This window comes from Phytophthora cinnamomi (assembly GCF_018691715.1).
Source record: "Phytophthora cinnamomi strain GKB4 chromosome Unknown Contig8, whole genome shotgun sequence".
Classification (NCBI taxonomy): domain Eukaryota; phylum Oomycota; class Peronosporomycetes; order Peronosporales; family Peronosporaceae; genus Phytophthora; species Phytophthora cinnamomi.
The window spans coordinates 402,440-425,895 of NW_027150941.1; the positions used below are offsets into that span (position 1 = coordinate 402,440).

The 23,456-nt window shown below is 58.7% G+C and overlaps 9 protein-coding genes across 9 annotated transcripts; 4 read left to right on the top strand and 5 right to left on the bottom strand.

Moving 5' to 3' along the window:
- Positions 1-1,020: 1,020 nt before the first annotated feature.
- Positions 1,021-2,576, bottom strand: IUM83_11652 (Cytochrome P450; the record flags this gene model as incomplete). The annotated part of the gene is made up of 2 exons (XM_067936225.1): positions 1,021-1,609; positions 1,693-2,576. 2 exons carry the CDS (start codon positions 2,574-2,576, stop codon positions 1,021-1,023), a joined length of 1,473 nt encoding a protein of 490 aa, XP_067798508.1.
- Positions 2,577-3,093: 517 nt separating this feature from the next.
- IUM83_11653 (Regulator of chromosome condensation (RCC1)-like protein) lies at positions 3,094-5,624 on the top strand (the record flags this gene model as incomplete). The annotated part of the gene is made up of 3 exons (XM_067936226.1): positions 3,094-3,171; positions 3,240-4,880; positions 4,950-5,624. The coding sequence occupies 3 exons, from the start codon at positions 3,094-3,096 to the stop codon at positions 5,622-5,624; spliced, it is 2,394 nt and encodes a 797-aa protein (XP_067798507.1).
- Positions 5,625-7,432: 1,808 nt separating this feature from the next.
- On the top strand, positions 7,433-9,592 carry IUM83_11654 (uncharacterized protein; the record flags this gene model as incomplete). Its single annotated transcript, XM_067936227.1, has 1 exon — positions 7,433-9,592. The coding sequence occupies one exon, from the start codon at positions 7,433-7,435 to the stop codon at positions 9,590-9,592; it is 2,160 nt and encodes a 719-aa protein (XP_067798504.1).
- A 500-nt stretch (positions 9,593-10,092) lies between these two features.
- IUM83_11655 (serine/threonine-protein kinase drkB) lies at positions 10,093-10,562 on the bottom strand (the record flags this gene model as incomplete). Its single annotated transcript, XM_067936228.1, has 2 exons — positions 10,093-10,220; positions 10,283-10,562. 2 exons carry the CDS (start codon positions 10,560-10,562, stop codon positions 10,093-10,095), a joined length of 408 nt encoding a protein of 135 aa, XP_067798503.1.
- A 792-nt stretch (positions 10,563-11,354) lies between these two features.
- Positions 11,355-12,539, top strand: IUM83_11656 (metalloprotease family; the record flags this gene model as incomplete). Its single annotated transcript, XM_067936229.1, has 1 exon — positions 11,355-12,539. One exon carries the CDS (start codon positions 11,355-11,357, stop codon positions 12,537-12,539), a length of 1,185 nt encoding a protein of 394 aa, XP_067798544.1.
- A 4,821-nt stretch (positions 12,540-17,360) lies between these two features.
- Positions 17,361-18,301, top strand: IUM83_11657 (uncharacterized protein; the record flags this gene model as incomplete). The annotated part of the gene is made up of 3 exons (XM_067936230.1): positions 17,361-17,870; positions 17,942-18,121; positions 18,197-18,301. 3 exons carry the CDS (start codon positions 17,361-17,363, stop codon positions 18,299-18,301), a joined length of 795 nt encoding a protein of 264 aa, XP_067798505.1.
- Positions 18,302-18,734: 433 nt separating this feature from the next.
- IUM83_11658 (Medium-chain specific acyl-CoA dehydrogenase, mitochondrial precursor) lies at positions 18,735-20,003 on the bottom strand (the record flags this gene model as incomplete). The annotated part of the gene is made up of 1 exon (XM_067936231.1): positions 18,735-20,003. One exon carries the CDS (start codon positions 20,001-20,003, stop codon positions 18,735-18,737), a length of 1,269 nt encoding a protein of 422 aa, XP_067798502.1.
- Positions 20,004-20,403: 400 nt separating this feature from the next.
- IUM83_11659 (Medium-chain specific acyl-CoA dehydrogenase) lies at positions 20,404-20,892 on the bottom strand (the record flags this gene model as incomplete). The annotated part of the gene is made up of 1 exon (XM_067936232.1): positions 20,404-20,892. The coding sequence occupies one exon, from the start codon at positions 20,890-20,892 to the stop codon at positions 20,404-20,406; it is 489 nt and encodes a 162-aa protein (XP_067798543.1).
- A 287-nt stretch (positions 20,893-21,179) lies between these two features.
- On the bottom strand, positions 21,180-23,315 carry IUM83_11660 (proline-tRNA ligase; the record flags this gene model as incomplete). The annotated part of the gene is made up of 1 exon (XM_067936233.1): positions 21,180-23,315. One exon carries the CDS (start codon positions 23,313-23,315, stop codon positions 21,180-21,182), a length of 2,136 nt encoding a protein of 711 aa, XP_067798608.1.
- Between the last annotated feature and the right edge of the window lie 141 nt (positions 23,316-23,456).

Consider the following 23,456-nt stretch of genomic DNA (forward strand, 5'->3'; position numbering starts at 1 on the left):
TATCTTGAGTTTCCATGCACAATTTTCCCGGTTGATTTGGCTGGCAGCAGCGGAGCCGGAACCATCGTAGTATCTGCTCGTTCTCAATCCGACACCTTGAAAGTCTTCGGTCGAGGTAGAGTCTAGAGAGGAGCTCGCCCCGTTCCTTGGCCGTGCCCGACGTCTGATTTTTTTCCTGGGGTTATCGCATTAGTCTGCGTGTAGAGCTCGCAGTGTAATCCAGTGTAGTCAGCCGCCAGCCAGACGGGGTCGCGAAACGAGATTCCACGGCCTGCCCTCCCTCCTCGTTGCCCGAGGTGACACACATCCCTCTAGGAACTAGACGTTGCCCGAAGCAGGGCCAGCAGGGCGTGGCCGAGGCGCCGTCTACCAGGAGGACGTTTCCTGATAACCGTTAGTAAATACAACGAATACTGTCAGTACCTGTAATACAAAACTTAGTAATGATCTAACGCTCTCGAATATATATTTTTAATTATTTTCTTGTGCGGGATCTCCGAACTTATTCACCACGACAGGTATAGTCTCGCCTTCGACGCCCATACATTCGTTCTGTAGCGATGATCCCAATTTCTATCCTATGGTGACGTATGAACTTGCCTTAATTAGTCCGCGATCGAAGAGATTCAAGAGTAGCATAGCCACCACTCGCATCGATGAGGAAGAAGGCTCAGCGTGACTGCACTTATCACCGTGGAGGGACTAACAACCTTATTTTTTACGCAGAGGAAGAACAAGATGACTTCAACCAAGCTACGCGTTTAATGCTGGAAAAAGCTGTCTCGTCATCTACAGACAATACTCAGCACTATTGTCGAAGCTGGAGGTGCAACAGTCGAGTGTTGTCTTACAATGCCCACCCGACGTTTGATTTCAAGCAGCCGGAGCTGCTAGGTCACGGCTTCGGGTTGGCCAACAAGTAAGTACTACACATTTCAAAACAGAAATGTCAATCGAGTCCTAGATTGAAAGCACTTTGTGCCGCGCGCTTCTCTCAATAAATGCGGCGTCTTTAGTGACTCACGCCTTGTGAGCTTCCAAGGAGCGAACGCGTACAGTTAACAGCCCCTTCACTGGCAGCACCAACGAGAAATCGTAAGTGATGTCGAAAGGATCCTCCAGCGTCTCTAGATCAAACCGACTGATGACAACAGACATCACCATCATCATCTCCATCATCGCCAGGCGCACGCCAATGCATTGCCTCGGGCCGGCGCTGAAGGTCACGAACCGGAACGACGAAATGTTCTTGAGTTTGCCCGTAGTCTCGTTGATCCACCGCTCGGGTTTGTAGTCGGCAGCGTCGGGTCCCCATACACTCGGCAGTCGAGCCGACGCGTACATGGAGAACACGGCGCGTGCGTCCTTGGGGACGAAGGTGCCGTCACTCAGCGTCGTGTCTCGGTTGGCGAGACGGTAGACGGCCAGTGTGTTGAGCCGCAGACTCTCCTTGAGCGCCGCCTCCAAGTACGTCAACTGCTGCAAATGTTCCAGCGCGGGTGTGTCCAGTTCACCTGTGAACAGCTCCGGCACCACACGGCGTATCTCCTCGCGCACTTTGCACAGTACTCGCGGGTGTCGATTCATCATGACAATGAACCAGGACAAGCTGAAGGCAGTGGTGTCTTTGCCGGCAGCGTAAAATTCACGCAAACGTCCCGAATCTCTCGAGCGTCGGAGAAGTCTCCAGACTGCAACATGAGAGCCATGAGGTCCTCGTGCTTCAAAGTCGACATGGCCGTGACTTCCTCGGTGGTTGGTTCGTGCCGCTTGTCCGCCAGTGACTTCGCCATGATCTGCTGGACAGTGTCATGCACTCGCTGCATGTTTTCCCGCATCACGCGCTCGGTGCCGACATTAAAGAACCGGCGCAGCTTCCACATCCACTCGGGGCTCTGCAGTCGTGCCTGCACCACCTGCAGCGCGGCATCAAGCGGTTGCGACGTGTCCACATCCACAGGGTCGTCCAGCCCATTGAGCTCGACTCCGAAGCCGATGCGGGTGAACGTGTCGGCTGTGAATTTGTTGAGCAGCGACTTCATGCTCACAGGTTGCCCACGTTCAGCACACTTGGCCAGCACTTCTCGCAGCTGGATGGTCTTCTCCCGGACCACGGCGTTCATGCAGTCCTTGAGCATGTGCATGGAGAAGAGGTGGCTGGTGACTCGGCGCTGGTGGCGCCACTTGTCGCCGTCGACGTTGAAGATGCCCTCGCCCAGCACCTCCAGCACCGTCTCGCCCGGGCCGCGCACGAACACGTCGAACTGCGTCTTGAACACGTCCTCGTAGGCGGCGGGGGACGTGAGCACCACCTTGGGGCGCTGGCCGATGCCCGTCAGGAGCCACGGCTGCCCGCCACTGGCGAGACTCTGCTCCGTCATCCAGTCGTGCAGCCGGTGCCGCTGGAACCAGAGCAGGTCGAGCGTGTTGCCCAGGAGCGGCAGCGTGGACGCCGGTCGGAAGAGCTGCCGGCCGTTGATGTGGGGCGACGGCTTGGCCAATCGCCTCCACCAGACAAGAAGCAGCGCGAGGGCGGCCGCCAGCACAGACAAGAGGGCATGCGAGTTGAACGCCATGCTTGGTTGATCGGTTCGTGCGTGTAGCTCACAGCGCGCGAATTGAGAAGTGACGTAGCTTGTGATGAGATGAAGCAGCAGCATGGCCTTGGTTCACGCAAGCGGGGCTTGTGCATCATCAGCGGTAGGGGGCCACCAGTCCGTAACTTGAGCAAGAATTTATTTATCTCCAGTGGCGAGCGCAAGTGGGTGCCACTGGATGGCACGAGCAGCACGCTGTGATACATGCAGCTCTTTTCGTAATATTTTCATCATGCGCTGCTGTGCATGCGCGGTGCCGCTTGGTGCCCCTTGAGTTGGAGATCTTTCTCTTATCTATTAATAATACGAGGTATTGCGTTCTTCCAGCAACTTTTCTCTCCTTTTTTATAACTTCAACACGTCTGATTCCGGGTACAGACTCAGACGCTCTCGCCCAATCAGCGACGAAGGAATTCCCGTTACGACACTTGTACGTCAGCAGGGCGGGCTGGCAGGCATTTCATTTCTCGCCTCGCTCTCTCTGCTCGCCCGACCCATGGCGCTGTACGTGTGGGGGCACAACAACTCGCAGCAGCTCGGCCTGGATGTGGCCGACAAGGAAGTCTTCGAGATGGTTCGTCCGCGCAATAAAACCCATATTCCACCCACCCACGAAAAACTCTAATAAAACCCACTTTTTAGCGCCAGGTGGAGGCGCTGCGCAACGAGGTGATCGTGGACTTCTCGGCGGGTGAGCGCCACTCGCTGGCCCTCAACGAGTTCGGCCAGGTGTTCGCCTGGGGCCGCGGCCGCGAGGGCCAACTGGGTCTGGGCGACGTGGCCGGCGTGGCCAGCGCCGTCGCGTTGCCGCGGCGCGTGGGCGGCGACCTGGCCGGCCAGTTGGTCACCAAGATCTCGTGCGGCGAGTCGCACTCGCTGGCCCTCACGGTCTCTGGCGACGTGTTCATGTGGGGCTTGCTGCCCGTGGCCAAGGTGCTCCACGGCGAGGACGGAGCGGCCACCGACGCCTCGGACCGGGCCACGGTCGAGCTGGCCGGGCTGTCCAGCGAGGAGCGGCGGCGCGTGCAGCGGGCCCGGTCCAGGGAGGAGCTGCGTCGCCACATGGACGACAGCATCATGGCCAGACTCATACGCGACTCCATGCAGGTGTACGAGGACGCGGGGGACGTCGGGGACAGCGCCAAGGTGCAGACCGTTCGCGCGCCGTGCATGACCCCGCGGCTGTGCACCGGCCCGCTGTCGAGGCTCGTGGTGACGAACATCGCCGCGGGCTTTGCCCACTCGCTGGCCACGACGAATGACGGCGCGGTGTTCAGCTGCGGCTACAACGACAACGGCCAGCTCGGACTCGGGTCGAGGCGCAACTCGGCCGAGTTCCAGCGCATTCGAGCGCTGGATGGGTACTTCGTTGAGCATATTGCATGTGGGCAGCAGCACTCGCTCGCGTGTTCGAGGATCTTGGACCCAGGTGAGGTGGCGCTGGATGATGACGACCCGAAGTCGCGATCGGGCGTGTGCTTCTCGTGGGGACTGGGTGTGCTTGGGCAGCTCGGCACCGGGATCAACATCTCCTGGCTTCCAGAGGAGGTGAAGTTGGCCCGTCCTGCAGTGTCAGTAGCTGCTGGCAGCCACCACAGTGTGGCTGTCACGGACGACGGTAAGGTGTACACGTGGGGCCATAGCGAATACGGCCAGCACGGCGCAGGTGAGACGTTCTACGACCTGCAGCACCATGCACACTACTTCTTCCCGCGAGTGCAGCAGGCTCTTGCTGACGACCCTCGCATCAAGGTTGCTAATGCCTGCTGCAGCTCACACTCGACCTTTGCCTTGACGCTCGACGGGTCTGTGATGTCGTGGGGCTGGAACGCATTTGGTGTGTTGGGAAATGGCAAGTATCAGCACTCGGTCCACCCGCAGCGAGTGTTCGGCTTGAAAGATAATGTTGCTGTCGCGGTGGGGGCTGGCTCAAATCACTGTGCTGTGGCAGTGCGACCGCGCGGGGCTCATTATTCACTGAGTTACGACCGTGTGCTGGCTAACGGGGATTTTGCCGACCTGGTGTTTATCGTGGGCGGACCTACCAAGGTTGAGCGCATCAAAGCTCACCGAGTTGTCGTGTGTGCACGCAGCAGCTACATCAGAGGCCTTTTGCGTGTGCTCGATATTGTCTCCAAGAACAGCCCAGAGGCTCACAGTGAAGCGGGAGACAACCGTCGAAAGGACGAGCAAGAATGCTTCGAGGTGGACGAGTTCCAGGATGTGGACGCACAAGTGTTTCGAGCGTTCTTGACATTCTTGTATACCAACCGCCTCGACGTGGTTAGCCACAAGCGGAAGGCACTGGGTCAATTCGCAAGCCGTGTGTGTTGTGATGCACTCGTTGTTCAGTGCTTGGATACGTGGCGTAAGGAGCGCCTGGCGTCGCTGCCACCACCCTCGTTCCGACGCAGAGACCAGCATCTCACTGGAACAGCGCCAGCCAGCTCCGAAGCGCAACAGTTCGGAGAGGACATGAAGAGCAGGGTGCTCTCCGAGGAAGACGCAGATGTGGTGTTCCTGTGGCCGGTGGAGGACGCAGAAGCTGAGACGTTCGAGCGACTGCCAGCTCACAAGGCAGTGCTTTCACAAGTAGAGTACTTTCGGACAATGTTCATGGGCGGGTTCAGCGAAGGCAAGACTGCACAGGACGCTGGCAGTTTCGGCAAGGGAGATGAAGCACCAGTTAAACGGGCGGTGCACGAAATTCCTCTTCACTATATGTACCGCGACGGAGTGTCGCTCGAGGCGTTCAAGGGACTGTTACTGTGGATCTACACGGGCTGCTTCGAACTGCTGAGTGCTAGACTGGAGCCCAGTGACATGATGGACTTGTATGTAGGCGCCAGCTTGCTGGGGCTCACCGTCTTGGCAAGTCGGTGCGAGCTGCAGATTGTGGAGCTGCTTCCGCAGTTGGACGTTGACTCGCTGCGGGCCTGCGAGGATTTTGCGGATAGATACGACGCGCGCCGACTGCTGACCATGAGCCAGCAAGTACTGCGCAAGCTGCTACCGTCCGAGTGCTAGCTGCAATTGCGCCGTACGCCAATGCGCCGACATGTGCCAGTGCCGATGAAGGCGGCACAAGGAATACTCTTAAATGTACGTATATTTTGTACTGAGGAACTTTTGCTGAGCTTTCGATGTCGTACCCACCGTCACTTCTCCAAAGCAAACATTTGCCATGGAATTCAGCAGCGACCATGTATTTGAGACAGCCTCGTCCACATGAGGTTGAAGAGGTGATTTACTCGCGACAGCCGTCTCCGTTCGCGCGCGGAGGACTCCTGGCACCGTCGTAATACTGTAGTGCTGAAGTTACTCACCGTGCATGGACCGAGCCGGTCTCGGGCCGTTCTGACCGTGGCGAAAGCCGTTCGGCAACTGCATCTGCAAATGTCCTGTCCTGATAATCAGGATTCCTGAAGCAGCGCTTGACTCATCAGGATGGCAAGCGGGAGGTGGGACCAATGCTGCCAGCCTCGGCAGGAGGGTGCGCCTCGCTGCTCCTTTGCGGCACGACATGCACCAGGCTCTGATCGATCGATTATGGAGAGACTCACAGCCGCTTGTGTACGCGTGCAGTTCGTAATGCGAGTGTTCTTACCCGTGCAATGGAAGTCGCAGCCATAGGGTGCCTCATCCTGGCGTCGGATGCCACACCACCGCTGCCCCCACACCAAAAAACACCCGACGCAGAGCGAGCCTCTACGGCTGCAAGTGTACACTTGCGCATCAATCAAGCCGACAGCTGAGACTGATCGACTGACACCCGCCTGACAGGTGGCGCTTCGGGATCCAACTCCGCCGCAGGAAAAGTGCGATGGCTGCACTGTACCGACTCGGCCGCTCCGCGGAGCCAAGTGGCGAGCCACGTGCGACCTGCTCTGTGGCTCCGCGGCGTCAGCGTCGGAAGTCGGAGTTCCTTCGGCGCAGACAAGAAGACGGGGCCTCCGGCTCGGGCCAAAGCCGGTCGACGAAGCTCCGACCTGCCTGACCGATCGAGCGACGCCGGGGGCGGAGGCGGGAGCGTGTCGTGCCGTGCCCATCCAGGCCCGTCTTCAGAGCCGGCCCTCGTTGCAGTGGCTGCATGTACCTTGTCGCCGCCGCCGCGGCTTGGTCACAGGCAAGCGGCGAGCCTGGTGGATACTTAAGTATCAACCACCAGCGACGGGAAGGTCCACACCGAAACTCAACGACGGCGCCTCCGGATGGATGGCGACGCCGCGGCAGCAGCATTGTGGCGCCGTCCAGCGTGACGCAGGAAGCAGAGAGCTTCCCCCCACGTCGACCACAGTTCGACCCGATCTCAGACGCAAAAAATACTCGGCCGTCCCGCCAGAAGCGGGTATTTTGATGGAGACGCGGCGGCGTATCGCTCCGACCCCCGCTTGTGGCAGTCCCCACGTGGAAGTGCATGTTGTCGTGTCGGCGCTCCAGCGATTGGGATGTTCGTGCGCTCGTCGAGAGCCGTATGTTCGCCTCTATCACGTTACGCAGACCACACCAGCTTTCAAAGCCTCATTACTATACTTCCCTCCACGCATACAAACCTCCCCCTCACGCATTAAGTTTTGCTCCCGCAGACCCTCCTTACCGTTGTGTGTCCAGCATGCGATGCATCTTCCCCGATGGGGTGCGCTGGAGCTGCGGCGCAGGCACAGTGCGCCCGCGCGCTCCATTCCGCCCGCGGCGCCGTTTGCCGGGCCTCACTCGACCGACGACCCCGCGGCGCGCACTCACTCCAGCGCGGCCTGCTCCATTCGGGTCGAAGCGCCGTCCAGGCCAAGCCAATTGCACCCCACTACGCCCTGTAGTACTAGTCTCCCTCGCCCATGCGCCTCCAGTCCGCAGCGGAGGCCAGCGCGCAGGCGCTGCTGCAGGACAACGCCAACTGCGTGGCCCACGTGCTGCAGAGCAACTTCTTCAGCCGCACGGCCTCGCCCTCCGTGTCGGCCAGCTGGGAGCGCGCGGCCTCGCGCCCGCCCATCAACGTGAGTCCGTACGTGCACACGCGCGACTGCGGCGGGCGCCGGCGCTCCACGGCCGCGAGCTGCCAGGCCGTGATCGGCACGCTGCAGGACGCCATGCGCGCGCTGCACGCGGACGACACGAGCAGCTACCGGCGCGTCGAGAGCGAGCTCTTCGGCGCCGACCTGCTGCTGGACGCGCGCGTGCTCGACTCGCTCGTGCCGCGCACCAAGGAGACGCCGTACCGGTACATCGGGCTCAAGCACGTCAAGTACCGGTCCATGCTGGACGAGCGCCACGCCGAGGAGTTCCTGCTCATGGAGACCGTGGGCCGCGGCGTGCACCCCGTGTCCGGCCACAAGTTCATCTTCAAGATGCTGCGCTCCGTGGACGTGCCCGAGCGCGAGTTCGAGATGCGCAGCGCCAACAGCCACCACGCCCAGCTGCAGGTGCACCGCGGCGCCATCCACGCCATGCTGCTCGTGCTCGTGGAGACCAGCCACCGCGGCATCCTCAAGATGCAGCTCTGGCTCGACGTCGAGCTCACCAAGTGCGCCGAGCCCTTCTACGGCGCCTTCTCCAGCCTGCACGACGCCTACAGCCTGTCCATCCGGTACCGCCAGCTCGTGGAGAACTACGCCGCCACGAGCGGGGACGCTGCCGTGGCCGCGTCCACCAAGACGTCGCGCTTCGGCATCATCACGTCGCGCTCGAACCGCGAGCGCAAGTGCCAGACCTGCCAGCGCGCGCTCGGCTTCTTCTCCAGGAAGAAGAAGCACCTGTGTAATGTGTGCGGCATCTTCGTGTGCTCGTCGTGTCTCTCTACTACGTCTTTCCAGAACTGGAAGCTCTGCGGCCTCTGCTACCAGCGCAACAAGCGCCTCGTGAACCGGACGCGCGTGTCCAAGATGTCCTCGCTCGCGTCGGGCCTGGGCGGCACGCTGCAGAAGATCACCCGGATCGGACGCAGTTACAGCAGGCAACGTGACTCCATCTTGTTCGCCACGGCCGAGGCTGCCGGAGAGCTTCCCCCCAACCCGATGCAGGACACCAAGCAGAGAGCCAACGAGCGCTTCGCCACGCGGGACGCTGCCCGGAGACGCCGCCTGGAAGATGACGAGATGCTGTTCGACCACGACACCAAGCCGCTGGCCAGGAGTGTCATCGGCGTTCGTCGTGCTGTTCGTGGAAGCGCAAACTTGGACCTTCGTCCGGATTTCAACGCTACTATGGGTGTCAACCGGCCTCAGCCCATTAACAATCTGAGCATGAGCCAGGGCCCTGTACGGAAGCACAGCAGGACGCGATCGCTGCTGCACAGAGGAAAGGGCTCGTACGACCCGCAGGAGGACATGAGCAGGGAGCTGAGCGCCTCTTTCTTCGACGGCACGAACGGTTCGTTCCGGACTAGCGAGCTGAGCAGCAGCCACGTTCAGATCAGCAGGAGTAGCAGCTTCGCCGACCAGAAGCTCGAGTCCATTGCTTCAACCGACAGCAAGAACAAGAACGACAGCCCTAGCAGTAACAGTTCCAACAGCACCACAAGCTCCGGTAGTGCAGAGCACCAGGACAGCCCGACCCAAGAACCTGACATCCAGCGTGTTGGCCCGCAGCGCGTGCCTGCTCCGGCACCCGCTAAGCCGGTTGAGCAACCTCGGCTGAGCAATTACCCTCCACGGCGCTCCAACCGAGTACACAGTGGCAGCGGACGATCTCGCGTCAGCAACTCTTCCCGTAGCAGCTCGTCGTCGTCTCACCGCAGCTCTTCTTCGTCGCAGTCTCGGCGCAGTGCCTTCAAGGGTTGGGCCTCGGCTTCAGCTGGTCCCCGTATGACCTCTGGCAAGCCCAGCCCCTCGCGCAGGGTGGCAAAGTTCGCGGACGGCAACGAAAATCATCTCCCGGCCGGTTGGCGCGCAACAGGCTATGACGAGTTTGGTGCCCCCATCAAGCGTGGCCGCATGTCGTCGAACTTATCGGACTACGACGATCAGCCGCAGCATTCCCGCGCCTTCGAATGGATTTAAGTGCCTAGTTGATTGAGGATGTCCAACGGAAGACGTCCTCTACTACGCGTGCACAAGCTTCGTTTGGGAGATCTCAACCGGAAGCAAACGCGTCTGCTATTTAACTTGACATCATGAGTGTCATCCGTGGTGTATCCCCACCTACCTAACTCTTGGCACAGTGCCTCGAGATTCACAATGAATTTGTTTGATGATGTTTATCTTCACGCACGAATTAATTCATTGCTACTACTGCGTACTGCCGGTAATAGTAGCTTCGAAGGCTGTCGACGCTGAAGAGAACTTCGCACGACCAGACTTTTTCAATGTGGATTCGACTGCATTCTGTAGTTGTACTAACGATTAGTGTGTTCTCTAATACGACTGGGGTTCAGAAGACCAGCTCGTCTCCTTACAGAATGAATGGACTCACTACAATTTGACACGATGAAAAGGCGACGAATGCACAGGACAAGCGAGCGATCTCTTTGAAATTTTTCCAAAGCCCTGACCATCGGAGCTTAATCCGACACATCCGCGGCCTTCACCGTGCCGGCTCCAGTCTCGTCGTTGGCAGTCGAGGTAGTCTTGGCCTTCACGCCGTCCAGGTACGTGATCTCTGAGCGCGACTCCATCATCGACGAGAAGTCTGTCACGGCAAGAGCAACAATTAGCACGACAACAGTAATAGCAGGGAAGCAGCAGCCTTACCAGGACAAGTGACGTTCTCCGCGGCCTCGTAGCTGGCCTTCTTGTTCGGGTTCTCGTACGAGCAGCGCAGGTTTCCGTTGGAACAGGTGACGACCATGTCGGGGCCGTCGAGCTGCACGATGATGTAGCCGCGGTTGCGCATGGAGCCCGTGCCGAAGTCGCAGCAGCCCTTGCCGTTGGCCGCGCACTCCGGGTACGTGTAGCCGCCCAAGGCCAGCGCGCAGCACGCGACCAGCAGCGTGACAGCCACGGCCAGCACGTTCAAGGACCGACAGTTCATCTTGAGCTCTTGAATTCGTTCTCCTCTTTCTCTCGTCTCGGCGACAAACAAGGATAGTTCGGCAGCGAAGCGAACGCGAGACACTCGACCAGCAGGAGCGAAAGCGCAGAGATGCGGATCGTACGATTGAGTTGCGAAGTGCTCCCAGCCGCCCAGCAAGAGCGGAAGACGCGCGCAGAGGAGAGACCTGCTGTCGGATCACTCGGAGGCGAAGGATATCCGCAGGTAAAGGCACAAGCGCGCAGCCGGAGATGATCACATCGTTCTGCTCCAGCAGATGTAAAGCCGGAGCGACCTGATCTGACTCTTCAACACTTGCGCTCAGTATGCCAGCAACATTCGCTGGTCGCTGGTCGCTGGTCGACCGAATTCCCCATCCAAGTCGGTGCGGACGCTTGGCCGCCTCTACCCGCGAGCATGTGGACACGTTCAAAGTTCCAGCCGTGAGTTATGCCTTTTGTGTGTGGCCTGGCAGTCTCTACGGATAGGCAAAGGCGGCTCGAGCGAGCGACCAAAGCCTCAAGTTGGTGCCAGGCTGCGCGCGCGACATCTTGACGGCCACTTGCCACGTTGCTGTCTAACGGAACAAGGCAGAGGCGTGGCCACCACCTCCACCTACTCAAGGCCCCTACACATACCTTACCTCGATAGGTGAGGAGTATCCAGTGTCAAGTGACGCGGTTGACAAGCTAGCTATCCAGCTACAACAAGTTCATACGAGAAGCACTCGTCCTATCTTCTTGGTAGTCCATTTGGCACTTTTGGACATCAATCACACAACTCTAGAGCAACATGGCGGGCTGGATTCGGTGCTCTGTGCTGGTGACGCTGCTAGTGTCGTTGGCCGTGGTGGCCGCGGAGCAGGAGGCGTCGGTGCACATCAAGGTGTTCAAGAGTTCGACCCAAGAGGAGGTGGCTAACGAGGCCGGTAGCACCACCAATAACAAGGACTGCGAGGTGAACGGCGTGACGCTGCGCCACCGCAGCATGAAGTACTACGGCGAGGACTCGTACGTGGCCTGCTCGAACGGCCAGGCCGGCTGCTACCTCATTGAGCGCGTGCACGACAAGGCCACGCAGGTGGCTTGCCCGACCGACAACTTCCAGCAGCGAATCGACGAGGAGACCGCGTACCGCGAGCACGAACAGAAGAAGGAGCAGGCCTCTAACGGCAAGGACGGCGACGAAACCGAGGACGGCCACCGCCGACTGTCGCTGGTGGTGGTGTCCACGCAGCGCATCTGGGACGACGCTGTCGTGTGCTACCAACTGAACGAGGACTACCCGTTCAATTCGACGCAGAAGGAGTACGTGTACGAGGCCATGAAGAAGGTCGAGGCGAGCACGAACGTCCGCTTCGTGACCACCGCCACGTGCAAAAAGGAGAGCCTGAAGTACTGTGACTCGTGCGCGAATTGGGTGGACTTTAAGCACCCGTCCACCGGCCGCGACTGCAACTCGAGCATCGGCATCACGGACGAGGGAGCTCAGACCATGAACCTGGCCGACCGCTGCTTCGAGGTGGACGACGAACTCAAGACCGTGTACGGGTCGGCCATGCACGAGATCTGCCACTCGCTGGGAATGTACCACGAGCACCAGCACCCGAAGCGCACCATCGGCGTGTTCTGGGACGAGATCGACCAGAGCATTTGGTCCGAGATGACCATCCGCGACCTGAGCGTCGGCGGCCCGTACGACCTCGACAGTGTTATGCACTACCCCATGACGTACGGCTTCTGCCAGCCCAACTACTGCAGCGACACGGTGACCGAAAATTGCGTGAAGGAAGGCACGACGTTCTGCAACCTGAACGACAACGACAACTGCACGGACATTACAAAGAACGTGTGCAACACGACGGCGACAGAAGCCATTGGGCAGCGCAAGTACCTCAGCTCGGGAGACTTAGCCGCCATCAACGAGCTGTACGAGACAGCGGCTTGGTCCACGAAGAACTCCAAGATCGGTGTCTGAGTGTAGGGTGTCAATTGATGTTAGGCACAGTGCGACCGAGAAATGAGCAACTTGTTGTGTGTAGTGTGAGCTAGAGGGCGTTCCGAGTCGAGTATCTGCTTCGTTCCTGTAACCTCAGTCGATTGAGAGTAAATAAACTGCAAAGTAGTGCAAGTTTCGGATGTTCATCTTTGAGCACCTTCCGTCGGGGTGTAGTAAAAACTTGTCGCTCTGAATGGCACCCCTTGTACTAACGGTAGTAATATATTACATATGGTAATTTACAACGTTCAGTAAGCAAAATCTCATTTTTTTGCGACAAGAATAAAAAAGGCTCTTACACGAAGCACCAATGAATGGCTTGGGATTGTTAATAAATATTACAATTCTACCACAAACAATAATACATATTGCCGTAATTTCTATTGTACTTATGCTGATATCAATTTACTGCACTGGCACAGCTTCCTGCATGACGAGATCGCGCTGCGCTTGAAGCGAGTACTTCAGGATCATTATTTGTATTGACATTGAAGTTTGCAGTGGTGAAGCCTAAATCTGGGCGAAGTTGGATGTTGCTTGTTCACACAGTGATAGCAGTCCGCTATTACAGTGTAGCAGTCGTTGATTCAGTCACTTAGCAACCTCTCTTAAACCTTGTCTCTTGGGAAATTCCTCCAATGGCAAGACACGAGATTTGTAGCTAACGCAAGCACGATACGTTTAAGTTGGTGTTTCATTCCCAAGGGGTTGCGATGTGACGGTGTCAGTCGGAAATTTTACGCAGTATGGGGCGGCCAGAATTAGCATTTTGGCTGACATTTTCCGACCTAAATAGTAACCATACTTTTTATGGGCAGCGGACCTAACATTTTGCGAAATGGGGTCGACCATCCGCAACGGCAAGTTTCCCCTCACTCTTGATTCTTCCCTCGCAGCGCACACTTGGAAGTCCAAGGCAACCGCGGCAACTTACCTCTCGCCCGCGTGCAGCAAGTACGGACGTTGATGTAGCCCGCCACTCGTGTTCTTTTTGATGATCCGCAATGAGCTGCCTGCAGTGGGAGACGCGAGGCATGGTTGTTGCGCTCGGGCTTGTGCAGAGTGATCGCCATATAGAAATGATCGGTCATCTCATATCTGACCGGGGTGATATTTTAGAAATGGTTAGGTCATTTCGTGTGCGCTCAAGTGGTGATATTTTTTACACCATTTGCCTTAGGGCGCTTTATCATATTTATTGTCAATAATTGAGTCAATAAAATATTGTTTTGGAAGATGGGGTGTCCAATATTAAATAGTTTATTAAAAATTCCAATTGTTTACTGTATTGAAATATTGTGTTTTCTGACTCAGCGACGGATTGCAAGTAACTGCACCCTACGTGTGCGCGAACTTCATAAAGATAAGAAGTTTTACGAGATGTGACTAAATCACATGTCCGCCAAGAAGCTTGTGGCGTAGATAACGCGAAGCTTCAACCTTGAGTCGTTCCACCTGAGGATTTCATGCCTTCGCCGACAAGGGAGGAAAGCTAGCTGGCTCAGATCAATTATATTAGTAGGTTCTTCAAGCCTCATTTAATGAATACAGACCACCTGACCGTGGCTTCGAGGCAAGAAGTGAGTTTCTGGCGTAGTAGTAGTAGTAGTAGTACAGTGTTTTGCCTCAATAGCGCAGTCGTACTTTGTATACAATTTCTCAAGTAAATGGGGTGACAGAGGTTTTACTAGTCGACTACGAGTGGGAGTAGGTCGCAATGATGCCGCGCAAGCGCTCAACTTCAGGCGCTGCAGCCTCTAAGTCGACCGCACCCGACTCGCCGTGAGCTCTCTTCCAGCGAATCCCGTAGCGAGGTTGCACGTGGCGTAGCCAAGACCAGGTAAAGCTTGGTAGTGACGACGGCGGAATTTCTAGAAGCCTGGCGATTTTGCGAGCCCGCATGATGATCATCTCGCCAGTAAGCGACACTTGGATGTCCTCGCACATGAGGACGTACTCAACAACGCAGTAGGGAGAGTTTGGTTTTGGCCACCACAGCGAGCTCAACGTTGGTAATGGCAGGCAGCTGGCGGCGGAGGTCACAAATCTGCAGCTCCTGCTGCTTCGTGAGGCGTTGGCGCTTCTGGAAAGGCTTCGGAAGAGACGGCATTGCAGACTCGATGCTTGTAGACTTGGTTAGGCTTGGCTAATGAAAGAATGAGGAGCGAGTCGCTCCGGTCGCTCCGACCGACCAAGGTGATCTTGGCGCGCAATGACATGAGTGTGACGCTTTTTGTTTTGACGTTTTCCCCTATGTCCTCGGTTGTGGTAATTTGATTGGCGGAACCATACTGTCGATGGCGTGATTGGCTGAATCTTGCTGTTCGTGAAAAACAGGGTGATTATATATAGTCTGCGAGGTTATTAGATGTGATGGCTGCGCTATTGAGGCAAAACACTGTAGTAGTAGTAAACGTGGCCTCGCGTTCATTACGCCAGCTAAGAGTCATCTGATTTGGTTAGTGTAGCGTTCGCATACGTCGGATTTCTCTCTTCTGAGGGTGTGTAGGCGAAGTTTCTGGCGTGGGTCAGTTATTATTCTTCATCCCTTTCGTTATCTCCTGCGCCATCATTACGCGCTGCCTTCAATGTCCCTATCAGATCGAATCCAACACGAATCCATGATCCATTCGCGGACGATAGGTGCAACAGCAACTTAAGATGAGCAAGTCCACGAATGCAAAGCTGCCAACGCCCTCCTTCCCAAACTTACGGATTCCGTAAAAATATCAAAAGGCACCTCTTGTAGCAACAGTGCACCAAGAACAAGAGAAAATTCACCTACACTATATTACTTTTACAGTGTACCAACGGTTCAAACCCAGGAGCAAAAAAAAAACATTTTTGGTGATGTGTCATATGATATTATCAAAAGGCACCCCAGAATAAATTACCACCAATCATATATTACCACTGGCTTGAACCACCAGTCAATCACTCTATTGAGTTCCACCCGCTCAGTAAATAAACTATAGCAAGCCTCGAACAGGGTGTCCACGCGTGAGAGGTTCCAGACCACCCCTGGATAGTCCTACAATTCGCGAAAAGCCCACCATTGACTACCCCGTACAAGCATCCAGTGTCCCGTTGTCTTGTCCTTAAAAGTGCAGGCCAACCGACTTTAATTAACCCTTTCTTAATGGCAATCCGAATGCAACAGTTTTGGAAGCACCTTTCTTCATTAGGCTGCAAAGCAGCTGTAGAATCTACCGGTATACGCAAAAAGCAATCGGTACCATACTGACAGTGACCTGTGAGGACAGGATGAGCTACTTGGTGCAACCGTTGGAGATCCCAGTTCGGTGGGGAAGTCACCGTTCTCAATTGCTTTGCATCCGCTGAATCGCATAAGGCTTACAGTACTTCAAGTGCGCCAGCGTCCATTTAACAGCTCTGGCGGCGCTGATGTGGGGTCAGTGCAGCGCCGATTGTGCGGGCAATCAGCACGCACGGAAACACGGCGGCGGCACTTGGACGAACGCTTTCCTGATAACGCGGCCGTCATAGATTTGATATGTAGAAATGCTAAAGTCAATCAGTCACCCCGTATCCTCCTCGTCACAGTTTCTGAAGCAGCGAGCCAGCCTCCCACCGGAAAGTTGCCGTCGTTGCAGTTGACTACGGCCGATGCTCCAGGCCAGCTCGCCAGCCCGACCAACCATTACACGTAGCGGCGCGCTCGAGCCCTAGCAAGCAAGCGGGCGAACACGCACGCGCCGCCCCGCCGCTGTCGCGGGACTCCAGACGGGCTTCGTGAGACAGACTCGCAATCCGCAGCGCGCGCAAGGGCATAGGAGTGGGCAGCCCGGCCGGCGGCAGGTGCGCCCGCCTCCTTCCTCCTGCATATTTTGCAACAGAGCTCGGCTACCGAAAAGCCCAAATACCCCGGCGATCAACGCCTGACAGCGACCGACGCGACGAAGGCCCCAGGGCAAGCAGGAAGGCAAATAGGAATGGCTGAACGTTGTCACCCAGACTGGTTGCTCCAGGGCTTTCGCCAATCGCCTTCCAAATGAATCCGCGTACAGTACACACGCCATCGCGTGGCGCGTGTGCGGATGGGACCTCGCCCTCTTCTCCGCGCCTTGTTCTTTTGCGCCTCGCGCAACTCAAGTCGTCCTGGCGCTGGGTTAGCATTCGGTCGGCGACTACCAACAGTGCAAGAGAGGCGTCGGCGCTAGCGGCTATCGCCCACATCCTGCAACGTGCTTCTTCGTAGTTTTATGCCAGCCGCTTTTGACACGCAAACGCTTCGGAAGCTGAAGTTCGTATAGTTTCTGAACATGTCACGAACTTCAGCCGCATGACGGATCGCAGGTTCATGCCAGGTCGCAGCTAGTCATCAGGCGGTCGTGGTGGAGTCTCCGCCTGCGCGCGTCGCCGAGAGATACGGCGGCGCCGGCTGCCGCCAGCCAGTGCAAATGTCCGCGCGCGGCGCGGGCCCTGGTGCTGCCGCTGCAGCAACTTTGGTCGGCAGGCCTCGGCCTGGACGCGCCAGCCATTCTCGAGGCAGTTGACATCCCATCAGCTCATCCAATTCGACAGTAGCATACTCGTGCGTAGGCGGCGTAACGGGATCCGGTCTTCGCGCTCCCCACGTTGCACCGACCGACAGCAGCAGCAGCAACAAGCACAAGTCCGGCGCAGCACGCACTTCCAGCAGAGCCGTCGCGTGCTTGATTGATCTGCGCGCGCGAACTTCCAGTTGCACTTCCAGTCGCGCGTGGATCGGCCACCCGCGCTGCGTGTCCTCGACCCCGACTCAATCCAAGCAGACAGCAGCACAACACAGCAGACTCGATGCTGATGGAGCACCACCACCACCAGACGCCAGGAAGGACAAGCTGGACGCCCTCACTCTACTCGGCCTCGAGCTTGTCCGCGCCGGCCGCGACCAGCGCCTCGCTGGCCTACGACGCGCTGCGCCCGCCCGCCTATCCGAGCGAGAGCGCGCCCTACCAGCCCCAGCAGCAGCAGTACCCGCAGGACCAAGACAGCAGCTACCGCTACTCTTACAGTGAAGCCCCGCGTCCGACGTTCGCACCGCTGCCGCCGCCCCCGCGTGACGATCCGCTGGCGCCGGGGGGCACGCGCCTGCGGTATCCGCCGCCCAGCCTGCCGCGACCCATGATCGGCTCGCTGTCGCCGCACCTCCGGATGGGGGACAAGCCCTCGCCCGTGCCGGTAGTCGTCACGCCGGCCTTCACTATCGCCAAACCCGGCGGCCCCACGACGCCCAAGCGCGCAACGGACGAGGAGCGACGAGCGAAACACCGAGAAGCCCAGAGACGATTTGTAAAGCGGAAGAAGGTGAGTGTGTTGCGATCGAGGCACAACGAGGTGTCATACTTACGGAATCTGCGCTCGTGCACGATTTTTAGATCGAGATGATGCAACTCAAGCAGTTGGCGGTGGAGCTGGAGAAGCGCCACGATCTACTGCAGGTGGTGAGCGAGCGGGAGGCGCTGGCGCGCGAGAACCAGGCGCTGACGGAGCAGCTAGAGGCCCAAAAGGAGAAGGCGCAGGAGTCCCCCACGGACACCAACCAGCCACTCGACGAGGTAGGTCTCCGCTATCTTTTTATCTCTACGAGGCCAAGAGGCTCATCATGCCGCGGTTTCTATGATGTCATGCAGGAGAAGCAGGTGGTGAAGCTCGAAGAGGTGAAAGAGGAGTGTCCGGAAAAGGACGAGCACCCTCGACCAGAGATCACGTGGGAAGCACGGACATTTGAGTGGTGAGCTACCCCGGACCAGAACTTCAGCCATCCTACAAATATTGTTCCGTAAAGCCTCGTAGAGAGAGCGTCAGCCACCTACCCACTCATCATAGACAACAAACAGCACCGCAAGTGGTGATCATCGACCTCAGCCAGCAGGTCTTCCCTCCTGAACGACCGCTGTACACGATGCAGATTTTTTCATGGCCAACAGAGTGCAGAAGATATCAGTCTCTTTAACATTAACAACACAGCAGCTACACTATGCATTTCACAGCGCCTTGGCCACTGTCGTTCGTGGCGCCGTGCTGCCCCCAAGACTCTTCTCTTGAAAGCTCAGGACGACATTCCGCTCCGCTTACCACGGGCACATCATCACGCCCCATGTGCAAATCTCCGCTGCTCTTTCATCCTAATCAACCCGTCAGCTCGGCTTACCCCTCGAGTGGCTGGGCTTAAGGGTCCATGGACTGGCGCGAGAACATCTCCTTGGCGATGATCATGCGCTGGATCTGAGACGTTCCCTCGTAGATCTGGTAGATCTTGGCGTCGCGGAAGAGCTTCTCGACCGGGTACTCCGTGTTGAAGCCTGCACCGCCGAAGATCTGGATGGCGTCCGTGGTCACCTTGTTAGCGTGGTCACCCGCGAAGCGCTTGGCCATGGACGCGTACATGGTGTTCTTGCGGCCGCAGTCGATCTCGTACGCGGCCTTGTACGTGAGCTGGCGGCCGGCCTCGATGCCCGTGGCCATGTCGGCCAGCATGAACTGGATGGCCTGGTGCATGGCGATAGGCACGCCCATGGTCTTGCGCTCGAGCGCGTACTTGCGGGCCTCGTCGAAGGCACGGCGCGCGAGCCCGACGGCGCCGATGGCCACGGGCGGGCGCGTGATGTCGAAGGCCTGCATGGCGATCTTGAAGCCGTAGCCGGGGTCGCCCAGCACGTTCTCCTCGGGCACCACCACGTCTTCGAAGGTGATGCCGCGCGTGTCCGAGCAGCGCTGGCCGACGTTGATCTCCTTGCGGCCGACCGAGATGCCCGGCGAGTCGGCGTCCACGATGAAGCCCGTGAAGGCCGAGCCGGCGCTGGCGTTCGCGTCCGTCTTGGCCAGCACGAAGTACCACTTGGCCACGCCGCCGTTGGTGATCCACATCTTGGAGCCGTTGATGACCCACTTGTCGCCCTTCTTGACGGCCGTCGTCTTGGCGCCGGCCACGTCCGAGCCGGCGCCCGGCTCCGTGACGCAGTAGGCGGCCTGCACGGGCTCCTCCACGAGGCGGCCCAGGTACTTGCGGTTCTGCTCGTCCGAGCCGGCCACGAGCAGCGGGGCCGTGGCCAGGCCGTTGGCCTCCATGGCCGTGGCCATGCCCGTGCAGCCGTAGGCCAGCTCCTCGCCGATGATGCAGCCGTCCAGCGAGCCGAGGCCCAGGCCGCCGAACTTCTCGGGCACGTGCGTGTTCACGAGGCCCAGCTCCCAGGCCTTCTCGAAGATCTCCTGCGGGTACTCCATGCTCTGGTCGAAGTGCTTCTCCCTCGGGATCATCTCCTCGCGCGCGAACTTGCGCGCCAGCTGCTGGAACTCGCGCTGCTCGTCCGAGAGCTTGAGCGAGAAGGCCGAGAACTGCGCGTCGTCGATGTGCCGCTCCAGCGCGAAGCCGCGCGCGCCCAAGGGGTGCACACGCAGCAGGCGCGACGCCTGGCGGAGAGACTTGGCCGGCAGCATGGCGGGCAGCAGGAGGAGGACGAGGCGACGTGAGCGCGAGGCCGCAGGTTCAGAAATGACCCCACGGAAGATCGGGCGGATCCGTGTGGACGTCATCGCCAAAATCCGACGGGGAAACGACGTGACGCCTGGCACCTGATTAAACTGTCTAAATACGTTTGATACGCTTAAAGATTATTTATTCATTACTAGAGGATGTGGAGGTAACCTTAAAGGAAACAACGTTACAGAATCATAAATATACGGTACTCTTCTAAGTACGAGATGTCTAATAGCTAATGTACAAGGTTAGAGAAAAGTCAACTTCAACGTGCGAGGGTGGTTGAGGCGAATGCGGTCGTGTTGCTACAGCGCAATCGCTTCCCTGCTGCTAACATGTACATGTACCTCTGCCGCGGTCTTATCGAGTCAACAGCAGCGCTGCGGATATTGCTGCGCAGGTCGCTTGCCATGCAACCGACGGTGTCTGCCGCCGGAGAGTCGGGGCGTCGCTGCAGCCGCAGCGCGCGGCCTGCACTCGCAGCACCCCGAAGTTGTCGTTCCAGTAGCCGTTGAGCGTGTGCGCGGGGTCGAAGTACTGGTCTTGCGGCGCGTACACACCATCACACTGCTTGTAGAGCGCGTCGATCAGGGGCTGGCACTTGGGCGGACACTCGAAGTCCGTCGGGTCGCAGGCCAGGCACGAGCCGTACGTGGTGCCGTTGCCCTCGGCGGCGATCTGCTGGGCAGCAAACGCGCACGGAGCCCACGAGTTGCCTTCGGGCGAGGGATTCACGAACGAGGACGCGTCGGTCTTCTTCACGGCGTTCAACAGGAGGATGGCGAACAGGATCCAGCCCAGACAATGCAGCGGCCCGTGGACGGCGATGCTCAGCGCGGTGTGTTTCATCTGAGCCACTTGCTTGCCTATCACTCGTCAACGCCGAAATGCAAGCGTGTCCTGCATGGCTCCAGCTCGAGATTCGCGCGTTCCCTATTTATATCGGAGCAAGACAGGATAGGATGAAGGGGGCAAAGCTCGACGACACAATTGGGTAAGGCAACGGCAGTGATTCTAGGAGGCAGCATATCTAACTCATCCATTCATCCTACCTGGCTCTGACGACCAGCCACAGCACAGCACAGCTCTGCTACGCGCAAGTTGTCGACGCCACTTGTTGCTCACGTATCTCCTGTCTAGTAGCTGCGGCCCCAGAGCACCCAGCACGTGGCCGGCTTGCCACTGATGAAGCACTTGGTGTCGGCACCCACCGGGCTCTCGTCGTTCTTCTTGTACGGGATGCACAGCGTCTTGGCGGCAGCGCTCGTGGCCGCGTTCTCGGCCTCGTCCTCCAGACCCATGAGGGCCAGCGACTCCTCGCGGCTCTTGGTCTTCACGACCTCCTCCCACTCGATCTCGTTGCAGAACGGGGTCAGCACCATGCAGCCCTCCTGCAGGGCAGGCACAAAGTCCTTCCACTCCGTCACCTCGCGGATGTGGCTGTCGCGCTGCGCAGTGGCGCGGTCCAGCATGTCCTGCTGGATCTGCTCCAGCAGGGCCGGGATGCGGGTCGCCAGCTCGGCCTCGGGGATGTCCTCCTTGGCGCCGTTGTCACGACGCACCACGCGCACCTGCTTCTTGGCGATATCCTTGGGGCCGACCTCGAAGCGAAGCGGAACACCCTTGAGCTCCCAGTGGTTGTACTTCCAGCCGGGCGTGTACACACGGCGCTTGTCCGCCTCGATACGCACACCGGCGTCGGTCAGCTTGGCAACGATTTCGTCGGCCTTGGCGAAGATCTCCTCCACCTCGTCCTGGTTCTTGAACGGAATCGGCACCACAACAACCTGGGTGGGCGCAACGCGGGGCGGCAGCACCAAACCCTTGTCGTCACCGTGCACCATGATCATGACACCCAGCGAACGGGTGGTGAAGCCCCACGAGTTCTGCCACGGGATCAGCTTCTTGCCGTCCTCGTACTCGGCGGAAATGCCGAACATCTTGCCGAAGTTCTGGCCGAGCATGTGCGACGTGGCGGCCTGAATACCACGGCCCGTCGAGGGGATGAAGCCCTCGATCGTCGTGGTGTAGTCGGCGCCAGCGAATTTCTCCTTCTCGGTCTTGACGCCCTTGACCATGGGCACCGCGAGCAGCTCCTCGTAACACGCGGCGTAGAAGTCCAGCACGGTGCGCACCTCCTCGTCGGCCTCCTCCTTGGTGGCGTGGGCGGTGTGGCCCTCCTGCCACAGGAACTCGCGCGTGCGGATGAAGGGCGTGGGGTTCTTGAACTCCCAGCGCACGACGTTGTTCCACTGGTTGAGCTTCATGGGCAGGTCGCGGTGGCTGCGGATCCAGTTCTTGAAGGCCGGGTACATGATGGTCTCGCTGGTGGGGCGGATGGCGATGGGGTCCTTCATGTCCGAGCTGCCGGACTTGGTGACCCAGGCGACCTCGGGGGCGAAGCCCTCCAGGTGCTCCTTCTCGCGCTCGAGCTTGTCCTTGGTGACGAACATGGGGAAGTAGCAGTTCTTGACGCCGATGGCCTTGAGGTTGCGGTCCAGGAACTGCTGCACGCGCTCCCAGATCTCGTACGAGTAGGGGCGCAGGATGTAGCAGCCGGACACGTCGTAGTAGTCGATCATGCCGGACTTGGTGATGGCGTCCGTGTACCAGTCGGCGAAGTTCTCCTTCTTGGAGACGGACATGCCCTCGTTGGCCTTCTGCTCCACAACCTTCTTCTTGGCGTCCTCCTTCTTGGCCTTGGGGGCCTTGGCCACCGCGGGAGGCGCAGCGTCCTCGGCCTGGGCCGCGAAGTCCACGACGATGGGCTCGTGGTTGTAGTGCTTGACGAACTTGAGCAGGTCCGCGGCCTGCAGCGAGTACGTCTGGTCGTTGCGCAGCGGGTGGCAGTTGACCTGCGTGGCGTCCAGCAGCGCCTTGTCCAGCACCAGACGCACCTCGTTCTTGGCGTCGTGCATGACGCAGAGCGGCGAGACGGAGCCCTTGGTGACCTTGAGCGTCTCGCACAGCACGTCCTCCGAGGCGAAGCGCAGGTTCCACTTCTTGCCGCCGACGCCGGCCGCGTGCAGGCGCGCGCCCAGCTTCTTGGTGTCCACGACGGTGGTGGGCGCGGCCGTCACGAGGAACAGGCCCTCCTTCTTGTCCTTGAACACGAGGTTCTTGGTGCTCAGGCCGGCCAGGTGGCTCAGCTCCGCGATCACGTCCTCGGTCGTGGGCAGCTCGCGGTGCTCGTGCTTCTCGAACGAGATGGACAGCGCCTGCAGGGCGGCCGACACCTCGACGTCGGCCACGGACTTGTCCAGCGTCGCCATGGGGCTGAGGCGTAGAGGGGGCGGGGGCAGCAAGGGGGAGGGAGGCCGACGGATCGGAGAATGGGGCCGGTTGGATGCGGGGCTCTCGAGGCGCTGTCCGGGATTGGCTGACGCAAACGGCGACCTGGATTGCTCACGAGA